This window comes from Arachis ipaensis, chromosome B1 (genome assembly GCF_059453495.1).
Source record: "Arachis ipaensis isolate K30076 ecotype BB chromosome B1, ASM5945349v1, whole genome shotgun sequence".
NCBI classification, from domain to species: domain Eukaryota; kingdom Viridiplantae; phylum Streptophyta; class Magnoliopsida; order Fabales; family Fabaceae; genus Arachis; species Arachis ipaensis.
The window spans coordinates 134,220,945-134,232,634 of NC_142436.1; the positions used below are offsets into that span (position 1 = coordinate 134,220,945).

Below are 11,690 nucleotides of genomic sequence, written 5' to 3' on the forward strand. Positions count from 1 at the left end.
ATTTGCTGGTATTACACGTTAGGTGATACTACAGCATACGTCTATAAGTCTTAATTGGCTGCTAAATGGTAAGTTTATGAAATTATATCAAATTAAAACCTAATTGAGGGGACCTTGAGGCATTGGAATCCCTCAATTTGGGGTTTATTTGATCTAATTTCATAAATTTATCATATTAGTCGTCAATTAGGACTACTAGGTGTGTTGTGGTGTTACTTAACGTGCCACATCAACAAACTCTAATGCCGTTAATAACGGAGGTGATTGAAGGACTAACATGAACGAGTAATCTTTCAAGGACTAATTTGATATTTTGACCATTTACTCAATTTTATTTTATATTTAAATCGGATTAACCACAGTTTGATCTCAGTTAGACAATTGAACCATTGAACCAATCACTTGACCGGTTTGGTTTTCATAGCCTTGGTTAGCAATTAAAAATTATCTAGACAAATTTGACTAAATTGTCATCTAATAATTCTCTACTATTAATTTCACGTGAACGTAACTGAATGTGAGTTTTTATCACGAGTGAATCTATTCCAATAAAAACCATAACCCATATCAAATCACTTCTCAAACAAGTGTTATCGAAAAGTGTGCCTGCCCTATCTTAACATGGTGTCCACTTGCTGACATCAGCAGATTCCCATTTCACACTTTTCTTCTGCCATTCACCGTCATGCATTTTGGTAGCCATGTATCTCTTGCTTTTTTACATTTTTATCTCGATTGTTGGAGCAAAGAAAATTAAATTAGTCATCTAACCAGTATTTTCTGCCCACACATTATCAAAATGAATTGCTAATTTGTAATTTCATATTGAATTTGTAAATCTAATAGTATAGTAAAATCATGTGTAAGAGAAAATCAAATTCTTAGTGTTGTGGCTGGGTTATATTTGAAGATAGTGTTTTTATCCTTGGAGGTTTATACTAGGAACCATTACTTTTGCAAAGGTCATGCATGCAGTTTTAGGGTAGATCTACTCACTTTTTTTAATAAGATTTTTTTTACTCATATAATTTAATGTCATGTAAAATATAGGTGGAGCACTGTAGATTCTCATTGTTGCATATAATTGAATGATGTAAAGTAAGATATTTCCTTCATTATTTCAGTTGTCTCAGTCTTTGACACAGAAAAAAATCACAAGAGGATAGTGTGAAGGCAGATTGTTGCGATGGATCTACAAGGCTTGCCTGCGAGTCATGGATTTCACATGCCTGCGGAGTGGGAACCTCACACTCAATGTTGGATGGGTTGGCCTGTGAGTTGCATAATTCACACTCTTCTATTCTTATTTTTCTTAAAGCAAATAGACACTTCACAGCACCAAAAGTAATCACAAGGTTCAATTCATGGTCATAGCTTTGAACATGGTTTCACACATCTCTCATCACAGATGGTTGTTATTGAGACATGACACAAATATAGGAACATAGAGATTGTAAATTTGTGTCCACTATAGAAAATATATGAAACTAGTGTCTTGAGACTCTCAATTTTGTGTACCTGTCTCTTTGTATTTGTGTCGTGTTTTAGCAGCCCAAGGCAGCCTTGAAAAACTAGTGAAACAGTGTTTGGTGGTGGACTTTTGGGGTCTTTTGGTGATTGTTATGAGTACTAGGTTGGTGTTATTTGACAGGAACGCCCAGATAACTGGAGAGAGAATGCTGTTCCTGCTCAAGATGTGTTTGCCAAGGTAGCATCTGCAATCTCAAGATTTGAGGATGTAACTGTTTGTGCTAGTTCTGGCCAGGTTGGTTGAAGTTGTTTGACATTTTCATTATTTGGCTAGTATCTTGAGGAGTGGATTCAGTTGTTTCTGATGATATGGGGCTTTTGATGCTTGAAATTTCTTTGCCATTTTAGTGGGAGAATGCCAGGAGAATGCTACCTGAACATATCAGGGTCGTTGAGATCAGCATGAATGATTCTTGGTTTCGTGACACCGGACCAACTGTGAGTTTTTCTCCTTATACATGGATGAGTTTTCTGATCAAGTCAGATACTAGATGTTTGGATTTCTACACATGCAGAATTTTCATTGTTGACAAAAATTTTCTCTGTTTTGTTCAATAGTTTGTTGTGAAAAGATCAGAGTCTGTAAAGGCAGAGCAAACTATTGCAGGAATTGACTGGAATTTTAATAGCTGGGGAGGTAAGCACTTAAGACCTTTGATATTGGGCGTTCTATTCCCAAACAAAGACTGTTTCTTTTGTGGAATGAATAAAGTACATATGATTTGTTGATGTTATGTCTTCATTATTGTTAGTTCAGCTAATGGAGTTTATAAATCTTTTCCAGGGTTAGAAGATGGATGTTATACTGATTGGAGTTTGGACATCCTTGTTGCTAGGAAGGTGTGTGTAGTTAAATATTTAACATTTTTATTTTTGTCATCTTTTACTCTATTGCAAATGCCTACATGACTTCGCTATCATCATATGTTTGCTAGATTTTGGCAATTGAGAGGGTTCATAGATTTTCACATTCAATGATACTTGAAGGCGGAAGCATACATGTTGATGGAGAAGGTAAGAGTTGTTGGCTTGCTGAATTTTTTAAAAAAAAATATATAAATTCCTGGTTTTCTTGTTGTTTAATATAAATTCCCCCCTATTATGAGGAAATATACACTTTTGATAATTGATGTAAAGTAGACAATGAGTCTGCTTATTAAATGCTATTAGGTTGCTCTTAAACTTCTCTAAGATGTAGTTTCATAGTGCTAATCCTTTCATAAATTAAGTGCTAACTAGGCAGGATGATTGTTTATATGTAATTATGTTCATGAACTTGTGGTTTAAGTTTATTCTTTCGTTTCTATATGTTCTGAGATCAAATGAACTGTGCTTGAATATAATGCTCTGTAGCTATATAGCTTACAAAATTTATAAGTTCTTCTTTTAACTTCAGCAACCTTTTCTTGCTTCAGGTACTTGCCTTACCACTGAAGAGTGTCTCTTGAACAAGAACAGAAATCCTCATATGAGTAAGAACCAAATAGAGGATCAACTTAAGACATATCTTGGAGTCAGCAAGATTATATGGTTGCCCCGTGGATTGTATGGTATATAAACTTGTTGCTGATCTTTTAGACTAAGAATCTTCCTATGAATTGATATTATAATGATCAGAATTTTGAATTTGGTGTAGTCAAAGATTTTTGTAAAGACCATTTATCATGAGGTGCAGTATATGTTCTGATATGGATTGGTGTTTGGATAAGAATAACTCCATTTATGAATAAAAGCCTCGTTTCATTTGTCATAAAAAATGGGCCAATCTAATATGCAGCTTAGTATGCAATATAGCTTAAGAACAAGTTGTACACCCATTTAATGATACCACTCTGGTTCAATAAGTTCAAATCTGAATGTGTGTGTTTTCTAATGCACATTCTGTCTGGAAATTAGTATCTTGTTATTTTGAATATGCTTTTGCTGGTAAATTAAAGACTCCAAAGCTTCACTATTATCGTCTACACATTAGTACATTTTTTTTTCTGCAATGTAATGTTATTATTACATTTATACTGATTAAAGCAATTTCTGCGCTAGGAATCTTATGCTCTTATGTAGAGATGATGTGAAAAATATTGTGATACAAGTTTTAGGTTCAAAGTGATACTTAGATGTTATTCATTCCCTAAGATCTGATTGAGAAGTATGCTGCTTTTGTACAGGAGATGATGATACTAATGGCCATATTGATAACATGTGCTGTTTCACTAGGCCTGGTGTGGTTTTGCTGTCTTGGACTGATGATGAAAGTGATCTTCAATATGAAAGATCTATGGAAGCCTATTCTCTGCTTTCTAATGAAACTGATGCCAATGGTAGAAAATTTGAAATCATTAAACTCCATGTTCCTGGACCACTATATATGACAGAGAAAGAGGCAGCAGGAATAGTTCAGGTAAGCATCCAAGTTCATATTTCTTGTCTTGTCAATAAAAAATATAATTTCTTCAAAGTTGGATATTATAAAAGAAAGGTATCATCTTATTATTTTATTTCATTTGAAGACTTATGCTAATATTTTGCAAGATTTAATACAAAGTTTTGTCACCATCTATAACAATTCTTGATGTATTGAGGCCATTCTGTTTCTTAATGGGAAATTGATTGGGCATATATCAAGTCATAGCCCTCTATTTTGGTTAATACTAAGTTCTAATGTTGGATAGTATCTACCAAGTATTATGTGTGATGTTTCTTTGATGGAATTTCTCTCTGTTTATATGGAAAATTCAGAGATATGAACCAGTTCTGTTTTGTTAGAATGTGGTGGTTTGTGATCAGGTGTACAGTTTAAATTGAGATATCCTGTTTCTTTTGATGACTTTGCTAACTGATTATACCAAAAAACTTGTCTACCAAGCTTAGAGAAATGTTGATGACTGAAGTGATGAATTTAATTTACACACTTCTGACTGAAATTATTCAATATTCATGCAACTGCTGTTGAATCAGTTCACTCAATGTCTTTTCTGAACTTCTAATATAACTATTTTTTTCAGGGTGATGATGGTAAGGCAAGACTTCCAGGTACTAGGCTTGCTGCTTCCTATGTGAACTTTTACATTGCAAATGGAGGTATCATTGTACCACAATTCGGAGATAAGAAGTGGGACGATGAAGCTGTTCGAGTCCTATCAAAGGCCTTCCCAGATCACAAAGTAAAACTGCTTGTTAAAATGCTATTTTTGTTGAAGAATGTTTCACCAAATGGTTACCTTTCAGAGTGAAATATTATTTGCAATAATTACTTCAGCTTTCGCGAATCAAGGCGTTATCCTAAACATCTGGAAGAATACCAAATTTGAATACCTAAGAGTCTATTTGGTTTATGTATTTTATTTTCAATGTTTTTGGTTTTCAAAATTTTTTGGAAGAAAAAATGAATACAGTACAAGAACAAAATTTGTGTTTTGTTCTCTCTCTCTCTCTCTCTCTCTCTCTCTCTGGGGTTCTTGATGTATTTTTTTGGTTACTGACATTCTTAATTGTGGCTAATATCTAGGTTGTTGGAATCGAAGGTTCAAGGGAGATTGTTTTAGCTGGTGGAAATATACACTGCATTACTCAGCAACAACCAGTCTTTTGAGCAAAGTACTGTCAACGTTTGTTCACATGAGTGTTGTATTTGCATTGAAATTTGTAGTCTCTGGATCATTGATTAAACTGCTTGGTTCATTCCATTAATCTTCAAATGATTGATCCACATAGAGGCACAAAAGTGTGTTTAAGTGCATTGAAATAAAATGTAAACTGGCATTTTTCAAGTTGGAAAATCTAAATGAATGAATAAATTAGAGATTTCTAGTTTTTACTTTGTAAAGGTACTTGAATGCTTCCAACTATGATATACCATGTATCTATGAATTTTTTTTTTTCATTTTTCAACTCAAGTCGTCCCTCAGGTGTTGTTATAATTGAATTTCATGTAAGTTTGGTATGTTCTGTTGAAGCAAAATCTTTAAAGGATTATACAATATGATCCTTAAAGTAGAATCAAATTTCTTCTTAAATCTCTTAATCTTTAATGTAGTTTAGGATAGTTCTATTTAGGCACAGATGCATCTTAGCTAAATCACCTGATAAATTTACCAACTATGAATGAGGTCTTACGTTTAAAATAGATATAGAAGAGAAGTTGCTATATGATTTTAGATTGATTATCACGTACAATGGAAATAGAATTGTGTTCTAACTTCTAACCGTCTATTTCATTATGTTCGTTTAACTCGTAAAATACAAAATGGAATTACTAATTGGAGAAATCAATTTTCTTTTCATAAAGTACTTTATTCATACAATGATATTTATTTTTTTGGGTCAACTATTCATAGTACATAGAAAGTAAGATAATTAATTCTTTTGAAAACTTTGGCTTGGTCTGGCTAAGTTTCAAACTTTTGGTAAGGTTTCAATTGAAGTTTGAATTCTGACCGTGACTAAATCATTAAATTGGGCCAAATAAAAGTTAGGCCAATATCCTTAAATATATTTCAGAAAAAAAATAAAAAGAGCAGCACAGAAAATTCAATAATGGTTGACTTGGGGACTGGGGTGGAGTGTAACGGAAAAAATCCATCCAAAGAAGAAGGGGCGCCCAAAAATAAAAAGAAAACAAACAGGTGTTTGGTTCAGATTCCAGAATCGCGCGATCCAAGAATTGGAGCTCACTCAGCTCAAAATAAAAAAATAAATAATAATAATAATAATAATAAATTGAAAGAAGCCTGAGACTCACACAAAACACACGCATATAAAATTACAAATCTCTCGTTACTCAAAAATTTGACGTGGAATCAGGTCTTCGAAATTCGACTTCTGGTTTTGGACACCTGATTTCAGTTGGTTACATTACATTACGTTACGCTCTAATAGGGAGAGAGATAGAGTGGTGTTATAATAAGAAGAAGAAGAATGGGGTGTTCATTTTCTGGTTTGAACGCACTTTACGATTCCGTTAACGGAGGCGGAGATGTTTGGATCAACGAGAACCGGTTCCGTATCGTCAGGCAGCTCGGTGAAGGTGGCAACGCCTATGTCTTCCTCGTCAAGGACGTTCCCGCCGACAACGTCTCCGGCGGTTTCTCCTCCAAGCTCAAACAGTCCTCTCACATTTCCGGTTCGCTCTTTTTCTCTTTTCTCCTTCACTTGTCATTGCTTTGAATTGTGCTGTTTCGTTGCTGTTTTCTGAAATCGGCATTGTCTAATAGTATCGATGATGGATCAGATCTGCGTGATCTGTGTGAGTTTGGTCATATTGCGTTATGATGTGCGATTCTTTTTGGATCTTCGAAGCCGTTTTGTTCTCCGATTTTTGTCGGTGCCGTTCGATCTGGTGAAGTTAATTGCTAATTCGAGCTTCCTGCTTCTTGTATCTGTAAAATGCTGCCGCTTCGATTTGGAAGAGAGTTGTGTGTGTGCGCTATTGTTCATTTCTGTAATTTTGAAAGTAGTTGTGGTAAAATGATACTGTTTGTCCCCTTGGTGATTGATACGGATTGTTTTGTATATTTCCTTGCTCATTCAAGGGTTGGAAATAGGGGTTTCTATTGCATTTTGTCAACTCTAAGTTTGAATCTGATAATCAGGGATGAAGAAAGTGCTCTTTCATTGTTGTAATACTTGTCTTTTTATAAGATTCTGAATAGGTGGCACACATAATTTGATTCAGCGGAGTGAAATTGATACATTGCTGATGTGTTTTTATGTAGAGGACGGAACATATGCTATGAAAAAGGTCCTCATCAAGAGCAATGAGCAGCTGGAGTTGGTCAGGGAGGAGATCCATGTTTCATCACTGTTCAACCACCCAAATCTGCTCCCGCTTCTCGATCATGCAATCATTTCTGTCAAGGTAAGTAGTTACAGCAGCAGTCAACACCCGTTCCTCTCCGAATCATATCAAAAACATAAATTCATCAAAACAAGAAAATGGTTTGTTTATTCAACCTCCATATTTGTTCTTTAGCTTTGGCTATGTAATTGGATTTATGTCCTGAAGTTGAAAACATGCTATCTGCTGGGTTTGGAATTCAGCAGTTTCCAGATACTATGTATGAAGGCTGTAGAATCCAATGCCTTCTAGGGGATACCTTCTATGGGCACTTGAACTATGCCTTGACAAAAAAAAAGCATTCAGCTGTCAGTATTTGGTGTTTTATTTTAACCGGTTTAAACTGAAAGTAATTCATCTTTCCTATGTGCACTTTGAATGGAAAAAGGACGGGTATCTGGTTTTTCTTGTGGATGCTCATCAAAAATTCTTTTGAGATATGTGATTGCGAAGGGATTAGAATGAGACTCTCAAAGCTTTTCAATGTAATGGGATAGAGATATGTACCAAGTGAGATCCTGCATATCATGGCAAAGTTGATTCTAGTCTATTATTCAACCTTTTAAAATTGGATTATTTCGATAAGAATTGCTTCTTGCTTATGGTATTATGTCTTTGAAAACATAATATCACTACTAATGGTGCTATTTTACAAGGACCTTTATCTATTGCTGCTACAAGATCTGGTTTTCCAAACTTGGTTGGAATTATGTATAAATTGTGTGGTATGATGTGGCATTGCTAGTGTAGTTTCTTAATTGTTCTAAGTTGATAAGTGATAATTTCACTACATGGGAATGAAAATGATGTGAATTGCAACTTAATTGTTCCTTCCCTTGTTACAGTTGTTGTGCTTTTATATTTATGTTGAACATGGCCCTTTTGTTGGCAGCCTACTCCACAAAAATCTTGGAACCACGAGGCATACTTGTTATTTCCACTTCATTTGGATGGAACACTGCTAGATAATACCAAGACAATGCAAGCCAGGAAGGAATCCTTTCCTACCTCGGATGTTCTTCAAATCTTTCGACAGGTAAAAGAACTTTCTTCTGTCATGTAATTGGCTTATTATAACCAGGGATCAGGTATCTCAAGCATTATAGTTGCAATTCAAGATTTTCAGCACATGATACTTTTTTTTTTTGGATAAAAACATATGTTACTTGTTTGACATCTATTGTATCCTTTTCTGATTGTCATGAATTTCATATATGTATTTACCTAGTAATTCTTTGGAATAGGTTATTTTCTCTGTTAAGAATCAAATTGAAGGATAAATATGGACATCTCTGGCCTATACTGCTTTTATACTACTTTTACATTTAGAATCTAAGAAGCAACCTTTCTTTTTTAAAATAAAAAAATAAAAAATAAAAATATTAGTTTGATTCAATATACACTTCTTTATATTCTAGAGTTCTTTAGTACTCTAAACTGACAAAAGTTTGATTTCTTCTGAAATCCTTTTAGCCCTGACAAATCAACTCAACAGCTTTGTGCAGGACTCAAGCATATGCATGGTTTAGATACTCCATATGCTCATAATGATGTCAAACCTGGTAATGTTCTCATAACACATAGAAAAGGACAACCGCCTCTTGCCATACTCATGGATTTTGGCAGTGCTCGTCCTGCCAGGAAGCACATTGGTTCCAGATCAGAGGCACTCCAGTTGCAGGTGCTTTGTTCAGCCCCCTTTTTTTTTCTCTCTAAATTTTTTTATAAATGAAATTCATGCATTGTGCTAACCGCATATTAGATTTATTGATTTATTGATGCTTTTGCCCCATTTGTAGTTTGTGAGCTTGTATTTCCTAATATTGTAGAAACTAGGCTTATATGCATCAGCAGGCTAGTGTGAGATCATTTTGATTTTGTTACTCCACATAATAGCTTCTGTTCCATTTGTAAATACTCAATTGCTTATCTACATTCTCATTCGGGTTTTACATGTATGGGAGGATTGTGTTTCAATTTCAGTCATCTGACCTTCTCTTTTCCTATTTTTTGTCTTCCTGTGTAGGAATGGGCAGCTGAACACTGTTCTGCCCCTTTCCGAGCTCCGGAGCTGTGGGAATGCCCAAGCCAAGGTGATATAGACGAGAGGACTGATGTTTGGTCACTAGGATGCACATTATATGCAATAATGTGAGAATTGATTTTTCTTTTGTATGTGTTTAAGCTTTATGTTTAAAACTTTTTACAATTTTGCTGCCTTAATGGCATTACACCATGCATCTGTTGATGTACTTGAGTTATGCAACCCCACGTCCCTATTGACAGTGAATACTAAAGAACAAACTCATGTGCAAGCCATCTGTGCATAGATTATTGATTTGGGCAATGCTCATGATCAAAAGATAGAAACACATGAAGTGAAATCTGCTGGCTCTGCACTTTAGTTTTGTTTTGTTTTGCTATCCAAGGGTTGTTCCTTGACATTAACCATTGATTTGGCACTCCACCGAAGTCCAATGGCAGAGTTGTTTACTGTAATGAGAAAATAAATGCGTTAATTTGTAAGATAATACAGTGTAATAATTATTATCACTTGATTGATTTTTGCAGGTATGGGGTATCTCCATTTGAATATGCACTTGATGAGCCTGATGGAGACCTCCGATCAGCTGTTTTAAATGCTAAAATCAAATGGCCAACTGAACGTAAGTCTCAATATCCAGACGCTCTTCATCAGTTTGTATCGTGGATGCTTCAGCCCCAGATTGCTGTGCGGCCCCGGATAGATGATATTGTTATTCATGTTGATAAGTTGATTGCAAAGTTCTCTGGTTGAGTTACTTTCGGAGAGATTTAAGAGAACAGTTGAGGCATCGTTACACATTGCAGTTGTTAAAATTTCATGTGCCTTCCCTATCTATTGAGATAGATAGAAAAGGAATAGTTCCCTGCCTTAGTTTTTATGTGTATCTTTATATTTTTTTTGTGGTAGTCTAGGTAGTCGGGCATTGGGCTTAATTATTATTTCGGTAATTTATACATAATTTTGTCTATTGTAATTTATGAAATGGCCAGTCTCCCTGTAATCTTCAGGATTCATGCGCATAAATGGCATATGGTTTATTTACTTATTTATTGATGTGTTCTTTTCATTTTTAGCCTCATATTTTCGCTCACCTAGTCACTTTCCCAATATCCGGACGAGTCAACGGTCAAGTCTGTGTTTAACAGCTTTATTGTGGTTCTACGGGTATAACAGTTCGGCTAACAAATTAACTAACTGACTTCTGCCAACTCATTATTGCTAACTGTATCTAACTACTTTGTATCTTTTGCTGCATTAACATATATATTAGATATATAATTATTTATTTATTTTTATCTAATAGATTAAATTATTTTGCGATAAATAATTTTATAGTATGAAATTAAAATTTTTGTGACAGAAAAATTTAAATTTAAATTTTTGTTAGTCTATTCTTTTGAATAAAGATAGAATTTTAGTATAAAACAAAAATAAATTTATGTATAATTTAGCTTCAAAGTTCAAACACAAAAGAAACTGTTATGCAAGTAAATTTATAAAATATATAATTATTCATATGTATTTATTTATTTGATGGTTTCAAGTTTCTTAAAAAGGTAGTTTTATGACAATATATTTAGAATATTTTAAGAAGGTATAAGGAGCATTCACACATTTTCTAGTGGAAAAAAGTCAATAAATCACTCCATAGATGTTACCTTCTCCATCAACATGTATGCTTCCACCTTCAACGGGCTTCAAGTATCATTGAATTTAGAAACCTATGAGCCCTCTGAATTGCCATTTGCCAAAATCTACAAACAAATTTAATGGTGATTAAAAAAAGATTTAATTAACATGATATGATTATTATTAGTTGATTCAAAATTTTTTAATAATTTAAAATAAATACATTAAAAATTTAAATTTTTTGTATTTTTGATAAAAACTTTTTAAATTTATAATAGAGAAAATTGTTCAAACTTAGAGAAATTGGATTGCCAAGGAATTGGGATTCAATCACCTAAGATTGTCAAGAGATCAATGAATGCATTGATTGAGGAAGAGATGATAATGAACTTGATCCGGAGAATGCAATATCTCTTGATCCCAATGCTTTTTTGATCTTTTATTTACTTTATGGTTATTTACACTTTCTGCACTTTACTTTCTTATACTTTACTTTTCTTGCCATCTACTTTTCTGCATTTTATTGCATTCCTTTACTTTGTGTAATTTACATTTCTTGTTTGATTATCACTCCAATATGAACTGTCTAACTAGAACAATCAACTATCTATTGTTTGCTTAATCCGTTAATCCTCGTGGGATCGACCTCAC

At 34.0% G+C, this 11,690-nt stretch overlaps 2 protein-coding genes across 3 annotated transcripts; both read left to right on the top strand.

The window, feature by feature from the left end:
• Positions 1 to 651: 651 nt before the first annotated feature.
• LOC107635016 (agmatine deiminase-like) lies at positions 652 to 5,418 on the top strand. Of its 2 annotated transcripts, none has more exons than XM_088501787.1 (11): positions 652 to 695; positions 1,125 to 1,273; positions 1,652 to 1,765; positions 1,879 to 1,968; positions 2,089 to 2,167; positions 2,315 to 2,370; positions 2,466 to 2,544; positions 2,946 to 3,080; positions 3,696 to 3,928; positions 4,533 to 4,691; positions 5,036 to 5,418. In XM_088501787.1, exons 2-11 carry the CDS (start codon positions 1,187 to 1,189, stop codon positions 5,117 to 5,119), a joined length of 1,116 nt encoding a protein of 371 aa, XP_088357913.1. In that variant the 5' UTR covers positions 652 to 695; positions 1,125 to 1,186; the 3' UTR covers positions 5,120 to 5,418. The 2 variants fall into 2 exon arrangements, with proteins under 2 accessions (XP_088357913.1, XP_088357912.1); XM_088501786.1 differs by having other exon boundaries at positions 676 to 982.
• Positions 5,419 to 6,008: 590 nt separating this feature from the next.
• Positions 6,009 to 10,455, top strand: LOC107635027 (uncharacterized). The gene is made up of 6 exons (XM_088501788.1): positions 6,009 to 6,649; positions 7,242 to 7,384; positions 8,256 to 8,399; positions 8,859 to 9,044; positions 9,390 to 9,514; positions 9,935 to 10,455. The coding sequence occupies exons 1-6, from the start codon at positions 6,445 to 6,447 to the stop codon at positions 10,158 to 10,160; spliced, it is 1,029 nt and encodes a 342-aa protein (XP_088357914.1). The 5' UTR covers positions 6,009 to 6,444; the 3' UTR covers positions 10,161 to 10,455.
• Positions 10,456 to 11,690: the final 1,235 nt, after the last annotated feature.